The 27717-nt window shown below is 44.7% G+C and overlaps 1 protein-coding gene across 1 annotated transcript in view; it reads right to left on the bottom strand.

The window, feature by feature from the left end:
- LOC141982656 (ribosyldihydronicotinamide dehydrogenase [quinone]-like) overlaps positions 1-27717 on the bottom strand; it is a 112535-nt gene that overhangs the window by 71841 nt on the left and 12977 nt on the right. Inside the window, exon 2 of the mRNA XM_074944937.1 lies at positions 26723-26850. Coding sequence (XP_074801038.1) covers positions 26723-26843 — 121 coding nt within the window. The 5' untranslated portion in view covers positions 26844-26850. The remainder of the gene's footprint in view (positions 1-26722; positions 26851-27717) is intronic.

Consider the following 27717-nt stretch of genomic DNA (forward strand, 5'->3'; position numbering starts at 1 on the left):
GAGTGTCTCATTTGAAGTCTATTCACAGTGCCTAACATTAAGCATGTGTGTAAATCTTTTGCAGGATTGGGGCTTTAGCTTGATCTGCCATATGCTCATCAACCCCCTACAAAAGAGCAGTCAGGGCCTTCTCAAGAGTAGATTTAACAGAAATATTCCAACTGCCCGCCACCAGAAAGCACTCCTACAGAGGGATGTTTTCTTCTTGATAGGTATAACTTATTACTGCATTCTAAATACACAGCCTAGGATAACTACTGGTGAAACTAAATTAGAGTATTACAACCTTCTAAATCTAGGACTATAGTTAGATTTTGGCATGTGGCTGAATATGGCCACACTGTGTTGATTTAAAATCAGATATGGCATAGATGCAGGTCATTGTGGGCTGAATTATTGTGTGGGCACCGTGTTTTGTGCATCTCTTGAGAGTTCTGGTTTTAAGAAATGTATCCCTTATCTGATGAAGCATTGTCAGTGTAAAATGAACCGAAACTGTGTCTGGTCAATGTTATCTGCTGCTTTAGAGTGAGTATCCTGCCACATGTCTGTGTGAATTAGTTAGTTGGCAAAGCTTAAGTGAGGCAGTCAAAGAGGCATGGCCCATGTGATAAGTTGTGTGCAGCATAGTTGTAGCTGTGTTGGTCCCACGATATTTGAGAGACAAGATGGGTGAGGTAATATCTTTTTTATTGGACCAACTTCTGTTGGTGAGAGAGACAAGCTTTTGAGCCACACACAGCTCATCTTCAGGTACTCCCAGCCTCACAGCAAAATGCAAGGTGGAACAGACTCTTTGCATTTATCACATACTGCCACACACATTTTCATTTTTTTGTTACACCAGTGTGGGGGTATCCCCCCCGTACACATCCCTCCCACACAGAAGACCAACTTCCCTGAAACACTCTAACTAGTCTTCCAGATCCACCACCGCTTTAAACAGAACTCGCACATTTTAGAATTACTTCCTTAATGTACATCTGCGTGGTTCTTCTCCCCCCCGCCACATTTCCTTTGTGCTGCCCACAGTACTGCAAACCCCCAAAGCATGTGAGCAGCGTTGAGAAATCTCCTAAGCCCCTTTTCATCTACGTCATTATCTAGCACACCTCTGTCAGCACTCACCCTGCGGAGGCCTTTTCCCCCGACTTGTCTTTTTTGACCTTTTCATTGACCTATCCCCACGTAGCTTCTTGTCTCACTCAATCATGCAAGCTACAGTAATTTGTACTGTGATTAATTGCTGTGGTTTATAAATCTCAACCTGAAATGCTGGGCATCAAGATAGGAAACATCCTACTGTGCAGCAGTCAAGGATGATGAACAAACCCAGGATGGAAAGGTGAAAGAGAACGACTTCCACCCCCACCCACCACCTTCTACATAAATTGCAAATCTGAGGTCAAAAGAATCCTGGGTGTATTTCTGATTACAGAAAGATGATCCACAGTCTCCTGTTTTGGTAGTAAAGGCTGTGAACCTGAATCTCCACACCACATAATATAAATCTCTCAATACTAGCAATATTGGCTCCTTCGAAGCTGGAGGGAAACTGAGGTAGGAAGTCAGGTTTCAGTTTAGTTGCTGTCCCACTAGGTGATTGCTGTCATGGAAATGAGAATTTTACTCAACCAGTAAATGTTTGTATTCGTGTTAAAGAAGACAGAATGGATAATTAGTCAGCCCAGCCTGTCATGTCGCTGAGTTCCTCCTCTTGTCCTGCTTAAGCAATAGCAAACTGTACTGCACTTGTGGTATGAAAATGTGTTTTCATTCGTGTTTGCACTCTCCTTGAAATGCAGTATGATGGGCCTGTGATTAGGGGGAAGAATCACTTCATGTATATGGCCGGTGACTGTCTGAATAGCTTTGCTTTTTTTTATTACTACTTACATTACAGTAGCACCTGTAAACCTCATTGAGGATCAGGGCCTCAGTATGCTAGGTGCAACTCAAACACATTGTAAAAGGACGCCTCTGCCCCAAAGATCTTACAATCTAAGACAAGATGCAACAAATGGATGGAACAAACATCACTGGAAGGATGAGAGAACTGGTAATAAGAACAGGCATTTGTGTAGGCCAGCAATGTGCACAACTAGATGGGAGTGAGCCAAAGTTTAGAAGTTAATTCATTATCAGATAACGGAAGCCCATGCTGACCATCTACTTCATTGGCTAGGCTGTCTTTCTTGGGAGCGTAACAGGAGCTGAGCAGTCTCCTTTGGCCTGAGAATGATAGTAACCAACATTTCTTTCTTTTGCTTTGTCTATCAAAAATATTGGCCAAAGTACCTCTACTCTGCTCTTCCTTTTTTTCTCTCGTGGCCCTGCTTAGGAGAAGGCTGGGTGAACTCCAACAGTGAGACTTTCCAGTGGATCATGTCCTTGGTACAAACAAGCTTGTATCTGGAAATGAAATAATGCACCGTCTACTGTCTCCTGTTGTGAGAGAAGAGTATTTATGTTTACAGGAACACCGTGTTAATTAAAGGAATTCACTCAGCAGCAGGTGAAATCCCCTGCAGGACAGGCAGAGTTGTAAGGCTGTGCACAATCCACTGTTATGAATTGACAAAGTGCTTATGGTCTGTTCTGCCATTCAGATCACTGTAACTAGCACACACGTACAGTAAACAACTGAACCACTTCTTTTGCTAACATGTCATTATTTTCTATACTTTCAGTCAGACTAAACTGAAGTGACTGAGAATGAAATTGAAAAGTCTCTCACTCTTACCATCCCAGCACCCTAGTTACCAAGATTTCAAACCATACATTTGTGCATTAGTAATGATTGTAGTAATGATCTTGTGCAACATTTTCCCTTTCAGTTGTGAGTATGGATGCATCTAATGCTCTAATCCATTTTTTATGTCCTTCCTGTCTGTACCTGGCAGTATTTATTCCTGGAACACTGGATGAGATGATAAAAGAATGCCAGCTTTACAACTAACTCACAATTTGCACAATTTTGGGATTTGAAAAAAAGGCTATACCCTCTGTACCTTACCTTTTGACAGTTTAATTGTAGATGAATCATAGAATCATAGACTATCAGGGTTGGAAGGGACCTCAGGAGGTCATCTATGCCAACCGCCTGCTCAAAGCAGGACCAATCCCCAACTAAATCATCCTAGTCAGGGCTTTGTCAAGCCTGACCTTAAAAACTTCTAGGGAAGGAGATTCCACCACCTCCCTAGGTAACGCATTCCAGTGCTTCACCACCCTCCTAGTGAAAAAGTTTTTCCTAATATCCAACCTAAACCTCCCCCACTGCAACTTGAGACCATTACTCCTTGTTCTGTCATCTGCTACCACTGAGAAGAGTCTAGATCCATCCTCTTTGGAACCCCCTTTCAGGCAGTTGAAAGCAGCTATCAAATCCCCCCTCATTCTTCTCTTCCGCAGACTAAACAATCCCAGTTCCCTCAGCCTCTCCTCATAAGTCATGTGTTCCAGTCCCCTAATCATTTTTGTTGCCCTCCGTTGGATGTTTTCCAATTTTTTCACATCCTTCTTGTAGTGTGGGGCCCAAAACTGGACACAGTACTCCAGATGAGGCCTCACCAATGTCAAATAGAGGGGAACGATCATGTCCCTTGATCTGCTGGCAATGCCCCTACTTATACATCCCAAAATGCCATTGGTCTTCTTGGCAACAACGCCACACTGTTGACTCATATCCAGCTTCTCGTCCACAGTAACCCCTAGGTCCTTTTCTGCAGAACTGCTGCCTAGCCATTCAGTCCCTAGTCTGTAGCAGTGCATGGGATTCTTCCATCCTAAGTGAAGGACTCTGCACTTGTCCTTGTTGAACCTCATCAGATTTCTTTTGGCCCAATCCTCTAATTTGTCTAGGTCCCTCTGTATCCTATCCCTACCCTCCAGCGTATCTACCTCTCCTCCCAGTTTAGTGTCATCTGCAAACTTGCTGAGGGTGCAGTCCACGCCATCCTCCAGATCATTAATGAAGATATTGACCCTTGGGGCACTCCACTTGATACCGGCTGCCAACTAGACATGGAGTCATTGCTCACTACCTTTTGAGCCCGATGATCTAGCCAGCTTTCTATCCACCTTATAGTCCATTCATCCAGCACATACTACTTTAACTTGCTGGCAAGAATACTGTGGGAGACCGTATCAAAAGCTTTGCTAAAGTCAAGGAACAACACGTCCACTGCTTTCCCTCATCCACAGAGCCAGTTATCTTGTCATAGAAGGCAATTAGGTTAGTCAGGCATGACTTGCCCTTGATGAATCCATGCTGACTGTTCCTGATCACTTTCCTCTCCTCTTAAGTGCTTCAGAATTGATTCCTTGAGGACCTGCTCCATGATTTTTCCAGGGACTGTGGTGAGGCTGACTGGCCTGTAGTTCCCAGGATCCTTCTTCTTCCCTTTTTTAAAGACGGGCACTACATTAGCCTTTTTCCAGGCATCCAGGACCTCTCCCGATCGCCATTAGTTTTCAAAGATAATGACCAATGGCTCAGCAATCACATCTGCCAACTCCTTTTAGCACTCTCGGATGCAGCGCATCCGGCCCCATGGACTTGTGCTCGTCCAGCTTTTCTAAATAGTCCCGAACCACTTCTTTCTCCACAGAGGGCTGGTCACCTCCTCCCCATGCTGTGCTGCCCAGTGCAGTAGTCTGGGAGCTGACCTTGTTTGTGAAGACAGAGGCAAAAAAAGCATTGAGTACATTAGCTTTTTCCACAACCTCTGTCACTAGGTTGCCTCCCTCATTCAGTAAGAGGCCCACACTTTCCTTGACTTTCTTTTTGTTGCTAACATACCTGAAGAAACCCTTCTTGTTACTCCTAACATCTCTTGCTAGCTGCGACTCCAGGTGTGATTTGGCCTTCCTGATTTCACTCCTGCATGCCTGAGCAATATTTTTATACTCTTCCGTGGTCATTTGTCCAAGCTTCCACTTCTTGTGAGCTTCTTTTTTGTGTTTAAGATCAGCAAGGATTTCACTGTTAAGCCAAGCTGGTCGCCTGCCATATTTACTATTCTTTCTACACATCGGGATGGTTTGTCCCTGTAACCTCAATAAGGATTCTTTAAAATACAGCCAGCTCTCCTGGACTCCTTTCCCCCTCATGTTATTCTCCCAGGGGATCCTGCCCATCAGTTCCCTCAGGTTGTCAAAGTCTGCTTTTCTGAAGACCAGGGTCTGTATTCTGCTGCTCTCCTTTCTTCCCTGTGTCAGGATCCTGAACTCGACCATCTCATAGTCACTGCCTCCCAGGTTCCCATCCACTTTTGCTTCCCCTACTAATTCTTCCCGGTTTGTGAGCAGCAGGTCAAGAAGAGCTCTGCCCCTAGTTGGTTCCTCCAGCACTTGCACCAGGAAATTGTCCCTTACACTTTCCAAAAACTTCCTGGATTGTCTGTGCACCGCTGTATTGCTCTCCCAGCAGATATCAGGGTGATTGAAGTCTCCCATGAGAATCAGGGCAAGTGATCTAGTAACTTCCGTTAGTTGCTGGAAGAAAGCCTCGTCAACCTCATCCCCCTGGTCCGGTGGTCTACAGCAGATTCCCACCATGACATCAGCCTTGTTGCTCACACTTCTAAACTTAATCCAGAGACTCACGTTTTTCTGCAGTTTCATACCAGAGCTCTGAGTAGTCATACTGCTCTCTTACATACAATGGAACTCCCCCACCTTTTCTGCCCTGCCTGTCCTTCCTGAACAGTTTATATCCATCCATGACAGTACTCCAGTCATGTGAGTTATCGCACCAAGTCTGTGTTATTCCAATCACATCATAATTCCTTGACTGTGCCAGGACTTCCAGTTCTCCCTGCTTGTTTCCCACGCTTCTTGCATTTGTGTATAGGCACTTGAGACAACTCGCTGATCATCCCTCTTTCTCAGTATGAGGCAGGAGCCCTCCTCTCTCGTGTTCTCCTGCTCATGCTTCCTCCAGGTATCCCATGTCCACACTTACCTCAGGGCTTTGGTCTCCTTCCTCCGGTGAACCTAGTTTAAAGCCCTCCTCACTAGGTTAGCCAGCCTGCTTGCGAAGATGCTCTTCCCTCTCTCCATTAGGTGGAGCCCATCTCTGCCTAGAACTCCTCCTTCTTGGAACACCATCCCATGGTCAAAGAATCCAAAGCCTTCTGTACGACACCACCTGCGTAGCCATTTGTTGACTTCCACAATTCGACGGTCTCTACCCAGGCCTTTTCCTTCCATGGGGAGGATGGACGAGAACACCACTTGCGCCTCAAACTCCTTTATCCTTCTTCCCAGAGCCACATAGTCTGCAGTGATCCACTCAAGGTCATTCTTGGCAGTATCACTGGTGCCCACATGGAGAAGCAGGAAGGGGTAGCGATCTGAGGGCTTGATGAGTCGCGGCAGTCTCTCCGTCACAGCGTGAATCCTAGCTCCTGGCAAGCAGCAGACTTCTTGGTTTTCCCGGTCTTTTAGATGGACTAAAAAGAACTAAGAAAAGAGCAACAAGTTTCAGGTGGTTTAAGGGGAGGATTTATCAGGAAAGATTAGAGCTAAATGTGTATAGTTTGGCTAAGAAGGAGCAATTAAAGAGGTCACAGAAGAACAAGGAAAGGACAGAATCCTGGAAGCAAGAGAAGAATGTAAAAACTTAGTACAGGTATTTGACAGCTGTAAACACCAGAGATTTCAGAGGAATTATTTGAAGATGATATAAGTAGATACAAATGAAAGTAAAGGGATGATATTAGCAAAGGAAAAATTTAGGCTCAGTATTAGAAAAAACTTCCTCTAGTTTGAGGACCTCCTAGTACAGGGGGTGGGCAAACTTTTTGGCCCAAAGGCCACATCGGGGTGGGGAAATTGCATGCAGGACCATGAATGTAGGGCTGGGGCAGGGGGTTGGGGTGCTGGAGGGAATGCGGGGTGTGGGAGGGGGTGTGGTGTGCAGGAAGGGGCTCAGGGCAAGGGGTTGGGGCAGAGGAGGGGTGCGGGGTATACAAGGGGGCTCAGGGCAGGGCGTTGGGGTGCAGGAGGGGTGCAGCAGGCGGCTCAGGGCAGGGGGTTGGAGTGCAGGAGGGGTGTGGGGTGCGGCAGGGGGCTCGGGACAGGGTTGGGGTGCAGGAGGTGGTGTGGAGTGTGGCAGGGGGTTGGGGCGCAGGAGGAGTGTGGGAGGGGGCTCATGCAGGGGGTTGGGGTGCAGGAGGGATGCGGGGTGTACAAGGGGGCTCAGGGCAGGAGGATGGGGTTCAGGAGGGGTGTGGGAGGGGGCTCAGGGCAGGGGGGCGGGGTGCAGGAGGGGTTCGGGGTGCGGGCTCCGGCCCGGCGCTGCTTACCTGGAGTGGCTCCGGGGTGGCAGCGGCGTGCAGGAGGGCCAGGGCAGGCTCCCTCCCTGCCTGCCTGCCCTGGCCCCGCGCCGCTCCGGGAAGCGACTGGCACCATGTCCCTGCGACCCCTGCGGGAGAGGGGGCAGAAGGCTCTGTGCACTGCCCTTGCCTGTGGGTACCTCCCCCAAAGCTCCCATTGCCCAGGAATGGGGAACCGCAGCCAAGGGGAGCTTTGGGGAGGTACTCACAGGCAAGGGCAGTGCGCGGAGCTCTCTGCTCCCCTCCCCAAGGGGCTGCAGGGACATGGTGCCGGCCGCTTCTGGGAGAGGTGTGGGGCCGGCAATCCTGAGGGCCGGATCCAAAGCCCTGAGGGGCCGGATCCGGCCTGCGGGCCATAGTTTGCCCACCCCTGTCCTAGTAGAATGTGGAATCTCCACAAGGAAGTGGCAAAGCCCCATTGTTTGGGACACTTACATTCTCTGGGTCAATCTTTAGTAGCTTCTACTGTGGGAAACAATCCTACATTGTCAGGGGGTGCTGGAGATGACAATGGGGGCCTTTCAGCTCCAGCCGCTAGGAATGGTTGTATCTGAGATGGCTTACATTCTTACAGAAATTTGATGCAGAATAAGATAAAGAGCTGCACCACCAATTTACATGTTCTAATCCAGCCCAGATTAACAGTGATCAGAAATTATTTTTTCCTAGTTCTTCAGTGGTCCACATGACACAAGTCTAGTGGCCTTGATCCAGTTGCCAGTGGACATCCACATCACAAAAAACACCACCCGAAAACAGCCACTCCTGAGGGTTAGGCTCAGGGTTTAGTCATGACGAGATGTTCCTTTTGTCCCTGGCTCAGGAATACTGAGGCACTTTAGCAGAGGAGTTTGGGAAAGATGGCACTTGCTGCTGTTTATGCCATAACTGTGGCTTCCCGGGTTTGGAATCAGGACCTTTCAAGACCAATACATTCTGGGAGGTATTTTTAATGAAATGTACTTTCAGTACCTTACACATGAGGTGGGTACAATAAATGACTTTCTTTTTTGTCACTGCTGGGAAATGTCACACCTGTTCTAGTGGAGACAGATCTTTCTTTCTATTGCCACTCCACTCATCATTTCCTTAACAGCACTGTCGTGTTCTTCACTGTGAAAACACATGGAATTCTGTCTTTAAGAACATCCTGCTGATAATAGCTCATCTTAATTAATTAGCCTCTTACTCCACCTTTTCATGTTCTCTGTATGTGTGTATATATATATATATCTTCTTACTATATGTTCCATTCTATGCATCCGATGAAGTGGGCTGTAGCCCATGAAAGCTTATGCTCAGATAAATTACTAAGGTGCCACAAGTACTCCTTTTCTTTTTGCAGATACAGACTAACACGGCTGCTTCTCTGAAATAATAAATAGTAGCCAATAACAGGCCAAATAATGAATCCTTGGTGAAACTCTATTGATGTCAATGGTTACACTAGAGATGAATTTGGTCCAATCATTCTAATAATCAGTAATTTTCACCCTCAAGCCACATATTGATTGCTAAGTCTGGATTAAAGTGGGGGGGTGCGGGGGGACGACACAGTGGAGTTTTTGGCTTTGGAAAGCTGAGCTCAACCTAACATCTGACTTTTTTTTTTTTAGCATAAATTTGTGAAAAGTGTGTGTGTGTATATATATATATATATATATATATATATATATTTAAATGTGGGTGACTAAATCCTCCAACCCCTGTTTGAAAAAAATCCAGTGGTGAAACCAGTGCTAACTGACTGAGTAAGGCAAGAGTGACTCTTTTGCAGAGTCTGTAATGGGCTGTGGACACCCTCTTCAACTTCCCAACTAGGACTTAAATAACTGAAGATGAAGCTAAACTCAGAGAATCTTTCCCAGTTTTTACACTGAGCTCATTGCATGCGGGGGAAGGACTTCTGAAGGTTCGTGAGTGCTGTGTGAATAACTTGTGCCGTCCATCAGTGTTTACTAAATATCATGCTTTGATGATGACTCAGTGCTTTCAATACATGCACATGGCTTCCACAAATACCAGGGAAAGCAGCAGTCCTAAAGTTGCTTCTTGGGGTTTCTGGTCTGAGATGCTACTTGGCCTGCTAGCACCAGCTTCTTCTTTTCACAACGTTGCTTTTGGAAAGTAGTATTCTCAAGGAAGGAGTATTACATTTATTATCAAAGGACGTATTCTCCCAGTCTCTCTCTTCCTTATGGACAGCAATGTCCATCTTGATGACCGCACTGGCCCTCAGTTCCCCTCACTCACCCACTTATTTGACTGCCATCCTGGATCAGCTCTCCGCAGAGGTCATTCACTCAACCTTGGGGTAGCCTGCAAGGTGTGTACACAACGAGGATGTTGACGTGTCTCATTTAACTCTTGTTCTCCCAACCTTTACTTTGTTAGCACTTGTTATGATCTGCCTAATTGCCTTTGGAGCAGGACCATGTCTTTATATGTCTTTACACAGCACCCAACACAATGCAGCCATGACCTGGATTATGCCCCAGGCTGAATTACTTCTCTGCCCTGTTGCATGTTTGTCATCTGGCTGGACCACTGTCAGTCCCCTCCCATCACACAGGTATCCCAGACCTAAGGAGAACTCTCTGCGGCTTCCAGAGAAAGGATGTTGCTATGGATGCAACTGACTCTTTTCCCACATGGAAGAGTGAAAGTTGTGTGCAAAGGGGGTCCTGGCATGTCTTAGGGACACAATCAAGCCCACAGTTCCCTTTTCATTTCTGTTAAGTGATTTCAGTGGTATTTTTACAATTTATTCCTATGGAATGTAGAGTATATTAGGAACTTTTCAAAGCACAAAAGACACAGGGCTTGTCTACATGATCAGAGAGCGCATGGCAAGCCGGGCTGTAAATCTACACACTGTATAGACACACTGTGTATGACACACTGTGCCGACCCTTTCTACAATGGGATTCCCCTTTACAGGGGTGGGGGGCCCCAAGGCCAGCTGCTGCTTATAGAAATCTTGACAGCACATGAGGATGTTGCTTTTGTGAGGATGGCCCTGGCCTCCCTTTCATTTCCTGGGACCCATGCAGTGCCAAGGGGCTGCGCAGGGTTTGTGGGTGGGCTCTACAGCCTGGGCTGTGCCTTGGTTTGTCCCCACATCTCCCTCCTCCCGCTGCCCCCACAAATAAACATACTCAATATAGTAATAGTTTTTAAATCAAGACTAGGGGAGAGAGGAAGAAGAATGGTTGTGTTTGAGGGAGGTAATGTGTCTGACAAAGAAGGAAACAGTGTCTCCTGTCCCTGATGTGTTTGATGACTAGAACAATCTCAATCTCTGCCATCAGCAATAATAAAAGAGCCTTACCACAGGGAAAGAGCTGGAATCACGAAAACCAAGGAATGATTTTCAGCAAGACCCAGAACCAAACCAAATAATATGAAGGAAACCAGAGAGTGAGATGTAGGTGTAGTTCATAGCTGTTGATCCACAAGCGAAGTGGGGATGCCAACCAAAGGCCCTGATCCTGCAAGAGCCTGAGTGCCTCCTGGAAGGTACCTTCAGTTCCTGTTGATGCCAGTGGGAGTGGAGGGCACACGTACCTTACAAGGAGTAGACCCCAAGAGACTGAGCTAATGGAATGTCACTCTTTATTACACAGTGATCTATGTTTATTAAGACAATGTGGGTGACACAGATACCCTCATAATCATTCATTTTGTTGCTAAATCACTGACTTCAGGTAAAAGCCTATTTGGTACTGAAAGTCATCCGATGGGTTTAAGAAATCCTGGATTGCCATTAACTAAAGCAGCCATGTGACAGTGTGGGTAATTAGTGGTCAGGATATCTTAACATAGAGAGTCTCTCACAAGTATAAGTGAAAACATGGATAGATATTTTCCTTAAATTAGTCACAATCCAGGCCAAAAGATTTTAGCCCAGAGTAATTTCTATTAAAGTTGCACCTGTATATTTACATTCCAACTTCCTTTCTTGGAAGCTAAGGTCTCATTCAAAAGAATCTTGCGTATGTAATTACTGGAATAGTACTCAATATTTCTAATTTGGAAGGATGGAGGGCTGAGTTGATCTTGCCAGGATTTGAACCTATGGTTCCAGGGACTCTAACACGCATGCTTTGGTAGGGATCATCTTTTTGATCTCTGTTGTATATCACCTAGCACAATAGGATTCTCATCCATTCCTGGGGCTTCTAGGTGCTACCACAATGCAAATGATAAAGAATAATAATTGGTCTACTGGTAGGGTGAGCCCCGTTGCAAAACAAAAGACTGTGGCATTTCCCTGTCTCTGTCAGCCACTTTTGTGTGTGTGTGTGTGTGTATTTTTCTGCTGGGAGTCCTGCAGAAGTACTTCGCTCATAGTGAGTAGTACACTGTTACTTTATGTACACTATGTAATGTTAGAACAAAATAAAAGCACATTCAGACTAGCTCTGTTCAAGTTCCTTCAAACTGATGTTGAACACCGTGAGTCTGAAGGATTCACATTTTGCAAAGTCATCACATCATGCAACAATTCACCAAGGTTCGTGGTGGATTCTCCATCACTGCCAATTTTTAAATCACGATTGGATGTTTTCCTAAGAGATCTGCTCTAGGATGTATTTTGGAGAAGTTCTGTGGCCTGTGCTGTGCAGGAGGCCAGACTAGATGATCACTGTGGTCCCTTCTGGCCTTAAAAATCTATGAATCTATGCATCAGAATGCACCCTGATGATGTCATCAGCCTAAAGAGCCCTCTCACTTAAAGTCTGGGAGAAAGGATAAACTGCTTAAATTTCCTGCCCCCTGTACTCCATCCATGAAGTGTTGGCTCTGCTGGGCTGGCATCTCAGTAGCTATCTCACCTTGTCTGTTTTGGGTTTGCTCAACCTTATAGCTAAGCCCTCATCCCCTTTACATTTGCCCAACACTGCTCAACAGTGACTCTGTAAATCAGTTAGAGAGTGGTGCTGAGAAACACAGAAGAGAAAATTCCTCCAGTTCATTTACAAAGAGCGTGGCTAAAATGTGGTGCATGAAGTAGGAGAATGGGGACATCCTTAAGGGTCTGACAGTGATGTGCAGGGTGCCCCCAGAGCATGATATCTCAGCCATGCGTAGTTCACCCATCTTGAAAAAGGAAGCATCTCGTGATGAGAGAAAGCGAAGGGGACCACATGCATAATGAAACCATGCTATGAATAATGAAAGTACCATCTATGGTGCAGGTATCCTTTTCTGTCTGAAATCTGGGTATTTCATTTTTAGTTTATTTTTAATAAAGAAATTGCAAATTATGTAATATAGATGTACACTCTCATTAGGGCCTGAAGTAATTTTCCTAACTGTTCAGAAAACATCTCCAAATGATGGGTTTATGGCTGAAAATACAGCGCACGTGAGCAACATCATGGTGGTTATAATGTTGTGTCACTGAAGCAATACTTTAGTTGTCAGACTAAACTCCCAAATCCCTTACCAATACCCCTGAACTCTCAAGGGGTAGGCAGAGCAGTTTTGTCCTTACATAACATCATTTATTATATAAGTCACAGTTACGTGTGTCTATATTGAATAGTTATAAAAAGGTTACAGCTGAACCTTTATGAGCAGGCAAAGAGTAAAAATACAAGTTGCTAGAGTGCGCTGGATTGGCCTCCTGTACGGCCAAACCTCAATCCCTCAGCACAGCCTAAGTATATAGGCTACACACAGGAATGTTCAATGCAGCTCACAGCTGATCCATACCAGAGCTGGATTAACTCTCCTGTGGGCCTGGGGCTATTAGATTTTGTGGGGCCCCTGTATACAAGTTTTTTCCTAATTTAAAACAAAATTATCACAACTATGGCACTGAGGCTATTAATGCTATATTAAACTTACCTTTTAATTAACATAAACCTGTCCTGTGGTTACATTTCAGTCTTAAAACATGTAGAATATAGTTAAGTTAATTCAAAATAGCCTACTTCTTACTTTAGAACAGCTGTTATACTAGTTTCTTTCTGGGAGGGAGTTTGAGTGCAGGAGGGGGGCTCCAGGCTGGAGCAGAGTGCTAGGGTGCAGGAGAGGGTGAGGGGTGTGGGCTCTGGGCGGGAGTTTGGTGCAGGAGGGGATTCTGACCTGAGGCAGGGGGTTGGGGTGCAGGTGTAGGCTCCGGCTGGGAGGCGTATACAACAGGCGGCTCCTGGTCGGCGGCGCAGCTGGGCTCAGGCAGGCTGCCTGCCTGCATGCCGTGGCCCCACACTGTTCCCGGGAGTGGCTGGCTGCTGGCACATCTCTGCCCACCCCTGGGGGAAGGGGCACGGTGTGTCTCCATGTGCTGCCCGTGCCCTCAAGTGCTGCCCCTGCAGCTCCCATTGGCCGGGAACCGGCCAATGGGAATGCAGGGACAGTGCTGGGGGCAGGGGCAGGAGATGAAGGCAGAGGAGTTTGTCACAGATCTGCTGGCCACCTCCTTGCACTGTTGTGGATAAGGCCCTGCAGAGTCCATTTCTATTTTATATGGGGGAGGTAGACCTCTCCTGCATGCCTTCCCAACATGCTGCCATCTTCCATGCAAAGTGGAACTACACCAGTGCTTCTGTTTTAGGGTTCCTGGGGGATGGATTAGGAAAAAAAGACATTGGGGTTTGCTCCTTAAGGGAGTTCATAGGTTAGACGTCACAGTAGAACTACATAGGAGGATAATGGATGGGGTAAACATAAAACTATGATATATAATTGCAATAATGTGAACTGAGCCAGAGTTTGTTGACCTGTTCTACTGAATAACCTTAGAAAATTCCATAGTGAGAAACCAGCTCATCCATGTTTCATTTCAGCATGTGCCCACCCTTTATATTACTTTTCTCATTGTCCTTAGTTTTTGTTTTTTTTTAAATTTCCCTTTCACTTCTGTGCTTCCTTTGTGGGTTACAACTACTTACCTGAGGCCAGTGAGAGCTGCTCAAGGAGGTCTACATAACATTATAATCTATCAGTGACTGATAAATTACTCTTCTGCTAAACATTTCCTTTCCCACCATAAGTAATTGAGTTTGGGCCTTCACAACCCCATGAGAAGTTGAGCAGTGAATGTGCTGATGGCCAGTTGTTTACATGTAGCTTTGTTACATGCATTGTGTTATGCACGGGAACTTTTCATTGTTTTTCAGCGCACATCACTTTATGCAATTGTAAATTTTCAGTCTACAAAATGTCGAGCGCCAGATCATCAACCCTGCTCTAGCCCCTCTCTGTGTTGGCTGTAAAGTGGGACAGCTGGGGAATTCCCCAGCAAGGGGAATCCCCAGTTGGTGCTGAGCTACCCCTTTCAAAAACCCACATCTGTGCAGGGGGCATGGGCAGAGCTTGCTGCTCTCTGTCATAATGGCCCTTAGAGAATTGTTACACACTGCCACAAGCCACCGACTGCTTATCTCCATGAGTAAGGGAGCAATGATGGCAGAAAACCTCCTTGGCTCACCTGCCTACTTGAGTGCCATGCTGAGCATAACTTGACCAGATCCAAGAATCTGATGCCCTAAAATCCAAACCCACAACCATCAGATCGTTGAGTTTTATTTAAATTGGACATTTCCAGTGACATTAATCCACCTTGGTTTTAAATTTCAAATAAAAAAAAAGTGTGTAACAAGCATGTATACAGAAAGAATAATATTAAGGGCCAAAATCTAAGGCCTTTACTCAAGCAAAGATTCCAAATTTTGCCTTAGTAGGTACTGCAGGATTTGGTCCTCAAGGTTTACATAAATTATTATAACTAGTACAAGAGCAGTGAGGTGTATATTTTAGTCTAAAAAATTCTATAATAAAGATCTCCTCTACCCTCCACTGAGAAAACAACAGAAAAAAAGGTTATTGTTAAATGCGAGTAGTTTGCTCAATGCTTTCAAAGACAAGTGAAATCACAGAATCAGATTCTGCTCTCAGTTACACTAGCAGAAATCTGAAGAAACTTCATTGAAATCAATTATAACTGAGATTAAAATCTGGTTTAGAATCTTCTGAGGAATTCAAAATTTAAAAATCTAGATAGGGGAGGTTAGGCTTAGTGTCTTTATTGCGGTTTTTAATACTGACAATCGCACAATTTGGCTTCAGAGATTTGTTTCCCCAATTAGAAAAGTGAATAAAATAAATGTACTAGATCTGTTATAGACACTACTGTGGGACACTCAATAATCAAATTCCCAGTGATCTCAAGGGATACCGTCAACTTCTGAAAAATCAGTGTGTGTATTGAGATAGGTAAATTTTGGATTTACCTGCCAAATTTGAAAAATGGGGTCACTTCTGCTAATACTGTCTTACATATAGTGCCTTTTATCCCCATGGGTTCAAAAATATATGTAATAATGCATAGCAATAGTGTTCCACAGGTTAGGGCAGAAAGTTAAAAACAAACTAACTATTGCATCCAAATGAAACTGCAGGGGAGATATATATAAGTGATAAGTTAGAATTTGACCAGGATACTGAGGTTAACAACCTGTATTTCCCAAAAGTGTCAAGAGATCCTTAATACCTAGAACCTTTAATATGCTTTATCCAAATACAAAGAGCACAGTGTTTCCAGTGTGCTGTCTCAGAGGGAAGAGTGCTACCTACTCAATCCCAGTGGCCGCATCCTTTCAGCATCCTGGCTTTTTTCCTGGAGATCTCCCATCCATATACTGGTGAGGCTCAAGACACTTAGCAAACAATTAGTTTTAACTGTCAGTAGAACACATTGTACCATTTCCTTAAGTAAAGAGGAAGCATTTTCTGACAGCTTGCATCAGCCATATCCTTTGCAGCGTGTGCCAGTGAGTGGTGAGAGGTGATGGTGATGATAAAAGGGGCCCTGCCTGGGGATCTCATAGGTCTAGATAAGGTAAATAGCGATTGAAAGGTCAATGAATGCTACTAATTGATCTCCAGCCAAGGGAAATCACTTCTCTCAGCAACAAATACAGGCTTAGAACAAGGTGCTGCCTCTATCCATGGTGCTTATATGGCCCCCATTGCCTTAACACCTCACAATCTTTCATGCCTTTAGCTCCACAGCTCTCCTGTAAGATAGAGAAGTGTTATTATCCCCATTTTACAGATGGGGAACTGAGGTACAAAAAGACTTTCCCACGGTCACACAGGAAGTCAGTATCAGAGCAGGGAACTGAACCTATATCTTCTGAATCTCTAATGCCCTATCCACAGGAGCATCCCTGCTGTACTGCCTTATGCCCTGGGATTCTGTGTGGGGCCAAAGGAAGCATAGAAGAACTCAGAGTTGTAGGCATGGGGGTTTCAAGGATCATTTAAAAGTTAGCATTTTTTCAAGAGCAGAATCAAAGAAGGTAGCAAGGGGAGAGTCCAGTATGATGGCCGCTCACCACCAGATAAAATGGAAATGGATCTGCCACGGTATCCTCACTTTTTGCCTCATCAGCCAGTAAAGCTATGCAAAATATGCCTGTTCCTGTTTGTACAGTGTAGTGTAGAAGAAGTGGGTCATCATAACCCTATAAATAGTTTGAACCCTTTAGTAGCTTCACTGGTTTGTCTGTTTTAGAAGCTAGCAGAACCAGGCCAGAGCAGCAGTGTCTGTATGTAGCTAAGCCTTGCATGTTGTACATTGCTAGTACACATGATTATTTGGACCCCATTGTGTATTTCTTCCAGATTACATTTGTTGTGTAATGAGCAAAAGACACAACACACAATTTTGGCAAAATGAAACCCATGCATTAGCTTCACATGGCTCTGTTACCCTCACACTCCACTTCATGTTTTGGGTTCATGTGCAAATGACAATTCAGTGAAATCTAAAGCATCGCCAGCAAACATGGGAAAGGTTTGTCAGTTTCACTGTGAAATGAAACTTGCCTAAATCAACTTCTTCATGGACTCTCCTCCCACCGATGAGTCCTGGGAGTTCCCCTTCTTGGAAAGTTTTCTTCTGTGGCTCATGGTCTCCATGATAGCCTCTCCTCTGATTCCCACCTAGCTCTTTTGAGGAGCAAGGCAGCAAGCAAGCCTATTGTGCCCCCTCTGTCTGGTGAAGGGTTTTCAGGATGACCAGAGTTGAAAACATTATTCTAAGAGATTCTTTTTCTTAATGAACCTTGACACGCAGCAGATTTACTATGGTTTAGGTTTTGTTGCTTTGACAGCCCCTCTCATGGGATGGATTATGACTGTGCAGGTGCATGGGAGAGTAGAGAGAGTGTATGCCTTCATGGGGGCCAGCCAGCCAGCCTCAGGGCCACATGTGGGACTGCACGAGATCCCTGCCTTAGTCTGAAAGGTTTGGCCACCTGCTTGGGGCAGGGTATTCTGTCCTATAAGCTGGCACCAGTCTCTAAACAACCAAGTAACAAAATAGCAACTCAGGATTCAGCTGTCTGCACCTTTAAACAAAGAGGGGAAAAAAACCTTCTAAATGCAAGTGCTTGATTGCAACACTTAGGGCAAGGCACTGGCCTGGGTTCTGCGTTAGCCTTGAAGAGCTCTTCCTCTGTCCCAGTCTCACCCAGCTCTGCTCCTGAGCAAAAGGCAGCAAGCCTTCTTAAATGGCCTATTAGTTCCTGATTGGTCTGTATTTTCTCCTGACCTTTCTAGGCCTCTGGAGGACTGTCTTGTTGGTCACCTGATAGATCCTATCACACAGTCACAACCCTGGATGTATGGTTTTGGCTCAGGTCCCTAACTTTCGCACTCCCTGTTAAAATGCCAGAAATATTGAGTGACCCTTTACAATTGCCATAATCAACATTTCCTTACAGGGCTAAAACCTAGAAGTGGGTCAAGAGAATATTCATCTGTCTAATGCTGAAGAAAATCTTGATTGTGCCTCACGGTTTGCTTATACCTGCTGATGAAAATTCTCTGAAACCAAAGGGATTCTAGTCTCTAAGCATGTGGCCTTACAGCACAGATTAATGACATGCTGTGTGAGGTGAACGGGCATGAAGAGAGAAAAGGTAGAAGGGAAGAGTTAAACTGTCAGGGTTTTTTGCAATAGTGGTATCAGACAGAGCACCTGCAGCTTTCACTCGTGTTTCACCCACAGCCATTGCCTGCGACTGTTGCCCACTTTGATAGAAATTATCTGAAGTCATGATATGACCCTGGTTAGCCATTTGACCTCCAAACTACCCATGAGAACTAGCTGCAGTATTTACTCTTACAACTGCATCCCGAATGCTGGGATGCTGCCCAGCATTTTGCAGTGTTATCCACTAAACAGTGGTAAACGGACAGTGGACTGTAGCTGTGCCAAAACTTGAGTTACAAACCTGGGCCCAGATTTGTCAAAAGATTTATTGTTGTTTGGGATTCTTTTGGTGAACTGGGGCAGGATTATATTTTGTTGGGTGACCTGCACACAACGTGGCCATTTCCCTTGGTTTCAGCCTAGAGTCAAGTTGAACCTGATGGTTTCAGCAGAGAAATTTTTTTTGAGGTTTTGGGTTCATTCAAATCTGAACTGGAGTAAAACTCATGGGAAATGAACAGATGACAACTGAAATGGTTTGGCACAAGTCCCTGTATATGGAAATTGCCAAATGTTGCATGAAAGATAAAGTTCTCTGCCATTTTCACCACAGAACACTTACTCCATCAATTTGAATACCTTATTTTGTTTTACTCTTTACTTCTGGGCTTTAATAAACCAAGGAGAGATGGGCACAAGCTGAAAAGCTCAGATCTGAATCCCAGTTTTCCCAAAGTGTAGATGGGTTTGGCCTTGGGAGTTTGGTTTAGTTCCCTCTCCAAGGCCAGGTCTACACTACAAACATATATTGGTATAACTACTTCTCCTCTCAGGGGTGTGAAAAAGCCACACCCCTGAGCAACGTAGTTATACCCACCTAACCCCTGTGTAGACAGCGCTATGTTGGCAGGAGGGCTTCTCTCATCGACATAGCTATCGCCTCCTGGGGAGGTAGATTAAGTATGCCAATGGGAGCAGCTCTCCAGTCAGCATAGTAGCATCTTCACTAAAGTGCTGCAGCACTGTATGTGAAGACAAGCCCTAACTGAGACTCATTTTATTGCTTTCTTTTTGGCTTTTCCCCTTAGAATAGAAGGAATCTAAATTTTGCTTCATCAGGCTGAAATATTTGCTGTTCTGCTGACTAAGACGCTAGTTTCCAATGTGGGAAATAAAACAGTTTAGTCCTGAACAATACCTAAGGCCAAGACTTCTTTTCCTGTTCTGTTTTCAGTCCACCTGGCTGATATGAGCTCCACTCTCCCTAGGGCACTCCCATTACTAGATCTGAGTGAGAGAAAAGAATATTGGCATTGAGATGTGCCATTGTTATTATTTGGTGAGCACTGCTGATAGAAAAGATGTAAATAAAGGCTGCCCCGAGGCTTAAAAGACAACACAGACAAGACAAGATACACTGCGGGGAAGAGGAAGCTATTAACTTCGAATTTTTTTCTTTGGCAGTTTCATACTCTGCCCTCCTTAAAAGTGTGTGGGGTGGAGCACACATTTGATCAGCCTGGCTTAGTGTTTGTGGCCATATGGATCTAAGAGAAGAATTTTGCCCCAAGATGTAGTGTAGAGATAAGGCAGAAAGATGGGCTCCAAGCCACAAAGTTCAGAACTTGATCCAGTGACAGGTCTGGATACGAATTACAGAGTTTGGTGGTGGTGGGGTTGGGTCTGAAGTTTTTGTTTGGGTTCATCTCTAATAAAGAACAAAAGAGAGTTCCAGCAGGAATAATGAGGTGAACATGCTTAATGGCATGGTAAACTGTATCCATCAAATTCTAGCTGCAATATTCCCCCATCATAGAAATAAAATAAAACCAAGAATTGCACTAATTCAGGGTAAACAAAAGATGTCACTGTCAGACACAGAAAAAAAGACAGATTGATTTAATAAACCATCACACTGAAACTGTTCACACTGATATGTCATCATGATACATTAACGATTATTTTTACTTTCTTTGTTTATACAATGGGAAATCACTGAAGATGCTTATGTGTGAAAAACCCTAAACCTTACTTGTAAGCTCCTTGGTTTCTTTCAAGTGTTATAGTAATGCTTCCAAGTTCCTGTAAATGCCCCCACACTTAATACTCAGTCTGGAATGTGAAACCACCACGGTTGACCCTAAAGAAGATGCAGAGTGAATCACTACACCGACATGAAAGAAGAAGAATGTAGAGAATAGAAAGTATGTGAATTGTGAAGACAGAACGCAGGGGAGGTGGCAAGACAACAGGGGAAGTTTACAAGTGTACACAGCGCTAGACATCGAAGGGAAAAAAACAGTTGGGGAAATGATTTAAAAACCTCTGGCACAATGTGAGGCCTAATCCTCATGTTCTCTTTGATGTCAGTCAGAACTTCCATTCACTCCTATGGGGTTGGATCAGCTCGGATCTGTATTTTGTGCTCAGGATCAGTGCTTTTCCTCTTAAATTCTGAGCATCTTTAGAAAGCTATATCTATATTGTGTGTTTAACCCCACTTCTATAGTCATTTCAAATGTCATACTCTTCCCTTCAGTGCTGAGTCACCTTATCACAACATATCATGGGCCAAATCTTGAAGTCCTTACTCAGGACCAAATTCTGCTCTGACAGCTATCTGGGAGTAACTCTACCATTGTGTAAGGCTGTAAACTTCCCCTGTTCTCCTGCCATCTCCCCTGTGTTCTGCCTTCACAAATCGCATATTTTCTGTTTTCTGCATTCCACTTTAGTGGAGTTCCTATGAATTTACAGCAGTGTAGCGAAGCAGAATTTGGTTCTCAGGTTTTACTCAGATAAAACGATTGACCTGGACCATCTCCCCAAGATCAGTACTTGGATGTCAGCCCCCCTTTACCCCTATCCTCCCACTTCTTCATTGGCATTTTCCGTTGACACCATAACCCCGTCCATGGAGTTTTTGAAGGGTTCAGGAACTGTGTGAGAACCAGGTACAGTGAGAGGGTGGATTAGGGGAGGAGACTCATAGTCCCTCCACCAGTCCCTTGGGGAATCTGCTGAGAGGTTAACAGCCAGAGGCTGCATTTATTCTCTGTGAGTCCCCTCTACTATGGGGAACTCCCCCTTTAGGGGGAAATCCAGGTTCAGCCACAGGTGGGGGAGTCCCTGGCGTTTGGAGCTGGGGGGAAAGAGGGAATAGGGGGACCCTGAAGCTGCTGCAGAAGAACAATGGCCTCTGTACAAATGACGTCTATGGGATCCCCCCACATTTGCCTGGATCTCAGGGGATCTGCAGACTTGGGAGCTGATCCTGTTGCCTGTTCTGTAGCAGGGCAAACTGTCCCCAATGGGAAAACTCAGAGTTTTCTTTCCCTCAGGCCGTTCCACAGGAAGAACAATCTGGCTCATGGAAACCAATGGAAATTTTGCCTGTGTAAGCAATCTCAGGATCTTTTGGAGGGGATTTTTATCCATGTCTCTGTATAACAAATGGGCACAAGGTATATTTATAAGATATTAATCAGTTGCTGGTCAATACTTTCGTTTTCTAATAACCATAGAACTTGTGGCCACAGGGCTGCTTCCTTTGACTAGACTGACAACAAATACATCTCAAGCATCCCGTCAGGGGTGGGCACTGGCAGTGCAGCTTAATGGTTAGAACCAGGCTGAGGGTGCTAGCAACCAGAGCTAGGGGTCAGAGCTGGAGTCAGGAAGGGCAGAGCTGGGCTGGAGCAAGACAAGAGTATGGCAGGATAAGAACGACTGGAGCTGCAAGCAGAAACGTGGAGCACGGTGGCCAGTGCTGAGCTGCTGCTGAGCTTGAAAGCAGGCCTGCTGGCCCTTCAGTCAATCGGGTGGGCTGGCTCCAACCACAAGTCAGCTGAGCTCATTCATCAGCCTGGAGGCTGGCCTGGTTAGTCAACAGGCTCAGCTGAAGGTACTCAACCTGGCACATCCTAACTGGCTAAAGGAATAGCTACACAACAGATTTTTCAGTCGTCCACCAACATGCCTGCACCACCCAGAAGTAATACAGTATTGCAGTGGGATGTAGGGTAGCCCTCACTCTTTTCTGTGTCCTGCATATTTAAATGTAAGGCATTCCCACTTCTGTCTGCTAAGGGGCACAGCTGTCCGGGCACTCAGCATGGAGAGGATCTTACCGAGTGAGTTGCACACGCTGTCTTCTGTTCTGGGAATTCTGTCTTTGCTCTTTGTTTGCCTGCTGGCTTCCTCAGTCTACAATAAGTCATCCAGACTGAAAGGATATGATTTACACTTTGTGCCTGGAAAACAGAATGGCCCTGGTTCTCGTTTGCGCTGAGGCCTTTTACAATGCTTTGCCAGTGTAAAGGAGACTTGCAGTGGACATCCATTACATTTGTATCCACGTTATGGACGCTTTGTTGCCAGAGTTTGTACAGAGGTATTACTGTGAATGAGAATGAGGCCCAAACTATATGATGTGGTGGTGGTGTGGTTGCTTAGAGTAATATGGATACCTTTATACTCTCCAAATATTACTAGTCTTCTACATGGACGTTTCACGCTGTGTGAGAAAACCAACTCTTTTTTTTTTTTTTAAATGTGTGATTCTCCTGAGTATCTCCTGAGTCTACACTACAGCTACATTGATGGAAGCGTTTTTTCTCTTCACTGTGGTTAATCCACCTCTCCAAGAGGCGGTAGCTAGGTTGACAGAAGAATTCTTCTGTTGACTTAGCCACATCTACACTAGGGTCTCAGGGCATGAGATTTTTCACAGCCCTGAGCAAAGTAGCTAGGTCGATCTAATTTTTAAGCGTAGACCACATCTCAAAGAAAGTTACTAGCACTGCTAGCTGTGCAATATATAATTCTATTAGTGCTATTAATAATTATTTGTAAAATATAGCACTTAGGAGCCCCAATATAGTCCTGGACCCCATTGTGCATGGTGCTGTACAATTATACAGCAAAAAGAAAGCTCATGCCTGACAGACCTTACAATGCAAGTATAAGGCAAGAGACAACAAATGAATACAGACAGATGGGGCAGCACAAGGAAACACAGAGACGCTATTGGTCAGCATGATAGGCCGTGATTTCAGCATACTGAAAGCCTAATCCTTGTCAAGTTTTTATAGAAATTATGGCAAAGGAGAGTTTTAAGGAGGGATTTGAAGGAGGCTCGTGCACGAGTTTTGCAGATATTTATGAGGGGCTCCTCCCAAGTGTGAGGGGCAGCCTGGGAGAAAACAAAGTTCCTTGTTTGAAAATTTAACCAGTGGGAGATGGAAGCTGGTGTCACGGACTGATCAGAGGTGGGGGGTGGTGACATTTCAATAGTGAATGAGAAATGACAAGTAGGTGTGGGGGGGGGGGAGGAGGAGGAAGGGGACAGGCCGTGAAGGACCTTGAAAGTGAAGACAAGTGGCTTATTTTTCATGAGACGGGTGACTTGGACAAAGCAGCAGGCTAGGAAATGATCTTTGCAGCAGCATTCTGAATAGATATGAGTGGGGCAAGATTGCATTGGTCAAGGCCAGAAATAAGGATGTTGCCGTAATTGAATCATGAGATGCTGAGAGCTGGGGTGAGCATGTTAGCTGTGAGGATGGATAGGAAAAGCCAAATTGCAGAGATGTTCTACTGAAAGAATCTGCAAGATCGAGATGCAGCCTGGGTGTGAGGACCTAGAGAGAAATCTGAGCCAAAGATAACACCCAGGTTGTGGACCTTAGTTACACTTTCTTGTCCATGGTGATTGAGAAAGAAGGTAGCAGGGAAGGTTTGGGGGGGAATAATTAAGATCTGTGTTTTAGCCATGTTGAACTTAAACTGATGAGGAGACATCAGAGAGACAGGCTAGAACTGGGTAGGAACCAGATATTCCATTTCATGGGAAAATCCATTATATTGAATTTTTTTCCATTCTGAAATGGAACAAAAAGGAAAAAACAAATACAAATTGAAAATTTCCCATAAAACAAACTTCCACAAAAATACTAGTTTGGGGTCAATTTCAATGTCTTGTTTACATAAAACTGAAGCATTCCATTTTGATTTCAACCTTCAACAATGTGGTTTATATAAAAACAAATTTTCTTTTGAATAGTCATTTCAAAAATAAACAATCAAAACGCTTTGTTCTGAAAATGTTGTCAGGGAACATTTTAACATTTTCAAAATGCTTCACTTCAGGGCGGGGGGTTCTAAACAAAATGTCATTTAAAGAGATCCATTTTTTTGAACGTTCTGATTTTAAAATTGGCATTTTCTGTCAAAAACCCAGTTTCAACAAAAAAATTCCAACCAGCTTTAAGGCAGGTGAAACTGTAGTTTGGACAGAAGGAGACAGATAGCTCTGACAGTGATCAGCTTGGAGATGTTGGCTGAATTTGTGTTTGTGGACGAGAGTACCCAAAGGTAAGGTGTAGAGGGAGAAGGGAAGGGACAAAGGACAGAGCCCAGAGCCCTGTGGAACCCCCCAGAAAGTTGAAGGAAGAATGAAGAGTATTCTTCGAAGGACATGCTGAAGGAGCAATTAAAGAGGTAAGAGGAGAGGACAGAGTCACAGAAGACAAGGGAGAGCAAGATTTCAAGAAGACCATGGCCAACTGTGTCAAGTGGATAGGTTAGAGGAGGAAAGTGGATGAGAAATTCTTGTGTCTGTGAAAGGGGACGAGGAGAGAGTTCTAGGAGGCGAAAGGGGAAGAGAAGGCAAGCTGAGGGGAAGGTCATTGTATTTTATCAATTTTATTTTGGGAGAAATTGGCAAAATCTATTATTATTTATCATTCATTATGCAACAGTGCCTAGAAGCCTCAGCCAGGCTGTGTCAGGATTGAGCACTTCCAGATGAGCCTGAGGACTAACCAGGCCAGCCTCCAGGCAGATTAATGAGCTCAGCTGGGTTTATGGTGACCAGACGTCCTGATATTAGGGGCTTTGTCTTATATAGGCAACTATCCCTCTGCCCCTGAAAAAAAAAAAAAAGTGTCCCGATTTTTCACACTTGCTATCTGGTCACGCAAGCTGGGCTGTGATAGGATTGGCTGAAGGCAGTCAGACAGCCCTGATTTTAAGATCAGTAGCAGCAGCTAGTTGCCGGCTGCTCAACGTTTCTGCTCAACATTTCTGCTCTTGACCTTTCTTGTTCCTGTCCTTCTCTAGTCCCATGTTCCTTCCTGGTTCCTGCTCCGGCACCTGACTCCAGCTCTGATTCCTGGCTCAGGGTCAAACCTCTGGTCGGGTCTTGACACTGGCTCTGCTTCCTGACCTTTGGCTCTGGTTTCTGATTTCCAACTTCAGCTCTGACCCTTAGTTCCCAGCTCGACTTCCGGCCCCCCTGAGCCCGGTTCTAACCATTGAGATGGACTGTCGGCCACCACCCTGACAGGTTGAAGCCCCATTGTACTAGGTACTGTATAAATATAAAGTAAATGACAATCTCTGCCCCAAAGAACTTACAGCCTAAAGTTGAGTTAGTTTTGTATTTGGTGTTGTGTGCAGTCACTTCATCTTTTGATGTGTTCACAATTCCATCAGATTATTCATTTCCATAGGTACCGCTCCTCAAAATGCACCAAAATTAATGAAAACAATATTTTGATAGAAAATGGACTTGAACCTGCTTCTAGTGATGTCCAAGGCAAAAGCCCAACTGATTTCAGACCCTACCTCCCAACATCTTATCTTCTTTACTTGTCATTGACCTCAGGTGAGAATGAGATGAGAATGTATCTCAGTTTCAGCTTCAAAGCTTAAAATTTCATTTCGCTTCTATAATGTCATGTTTTGGTGGTTAAAGCTTAATAGTTTCATGCAAGAAATATTAAAATAGTCCGCCATGTGTAGTTTGCTTTCTCTCCACCTCTCATTTTCAGTCAGCACTCCAAGGATCCCAGTGACATCACAACATGGAAAAGAAACTACCCTATTACATAAAAAGCACTTCTGCAGACTAATTGGAATGAACACGCCTCCTACACAGAAATATTGAAAGGCATCTTTCATTTTATCTTGTTAATACAAAATCAGGAAGTTGCTCTTGCTGTGTGCATAATTCCCTTCAGTCTGGTCAATTTCAACTCCATTGCTGATAGAGGACAATTGAGGTCCTGATCTTACACTCCTTATTTAGGTACAGCTCTCATTAAAGTCAGTGAGAGCTTTGTCTGAATAAGGACTGTATCATCCAATCCTATAGAACTAATATTAGGATTGAAAAGTAAATAGAGGGATCAGATTTACAAAACTAAATTTGGAGGCACTTGAAATGTTGCAAGTGTAAATGACCCAAAACAAGCTGAATATGGAAATCACGCAAAAATCAGCAAAATCTTTCATACTGGACCAGAGGGTGAGAAAAGGTTTGGGAAGTTCCACCAAAACCATTTTTTCTGAGGTTTGGTTCAACCCAAACTTGAATTTCCCCCACCCACTCATTTAACACCTGATATTCAAAAGTACTCACAGAAGAAAGAACGTAGAAGGAAGACTTTAGTTTCAGCTGTATTTCTTATCCTTACTTGCAGGATCAAAAGTGAATCACAAAAGCTAATCTCAGTCGTTCTTTCAGGAACTGGGAATCTCATCTGGAGGCTGCAATGACACAGGAAATGCATATCGCACAAGACCACACTGAGTATCTTTTTAAAAGGTCAGTTAGTAAAGTCTGTTGGTCCATTTTAAAAATTGCACACAAAACTTGCATTCATTTATGTTCTTATTTAAAAAAATGGATGAGGTGCAAAATTCTGCTTTCAATTGCACCACGGTAACTATCATACTCAGAGAAATTACTCAAGCAGCATCAGGGGAGAAAAGCACTTTAGTTTTAGTGTACACAGGTTTGTTTGTATTTTATTGTTGTTATTTGTATTACAATGATGCAATCTTCTACCATCAGCAACAGAGTTGAAATTGACCTGACTGAAGGGAATTAAACACACAGCAAGAGCAGCTTCCTTACTGCCTTTATAATATTTCTGTGCAAGAGGATCTCTCATTCCAGCTGGTCTGCAGAAGTGCTTTTTATTTACCAGGGTAGTTTCTTTTCCATGTTGTGATGTCACTGGGCTTCATGTTGTGCTGATTGAAAGTGAGTGGTGGGGCATGTCTGCAGTACAGCCCTAAGTCACCCTATGTTAGGCCAATTTACAGCATACTACCCTCCTTCTGTTGGTGGCGCACATCCTCACGGGGAGTGCTTCCACTGACTGAAAGAGAGCAGATTCAGGGGCTGAGAGGCTCTCAGCTCTGGGCTGCTCCCCGCCCAGAGCCCAGCTGCCTACCAGGGCTCTTGGCTCCCCACTCCCAGCTGGGGATGCGGGGGAGAGAAGGGGCCAGCGACCCGAGCTTCTCAGTTCCCTGAGCAGGGAGCCTCCAGGCAGCAGCCCAGCTGGGAGCGTGGAGCCAGGAGCAAGACAGCCAACAGCAAATGTAAGTAATGCAGTGTCTACACAGACA

Source organism: Natator depressus, chromosome 2, assembly GCF_965152275.1.
Source record: "Natator depressus isolate rNatDep1 chromosome 2, rNatDep2.hap1, whole genome shotgun sequence".
NCBI classification, from domain to species: domain Eukaryota; kingdom Metazoa; phylum Chordata; order Testudines; family Cheloniidae; genus Natator; species Natator depressus.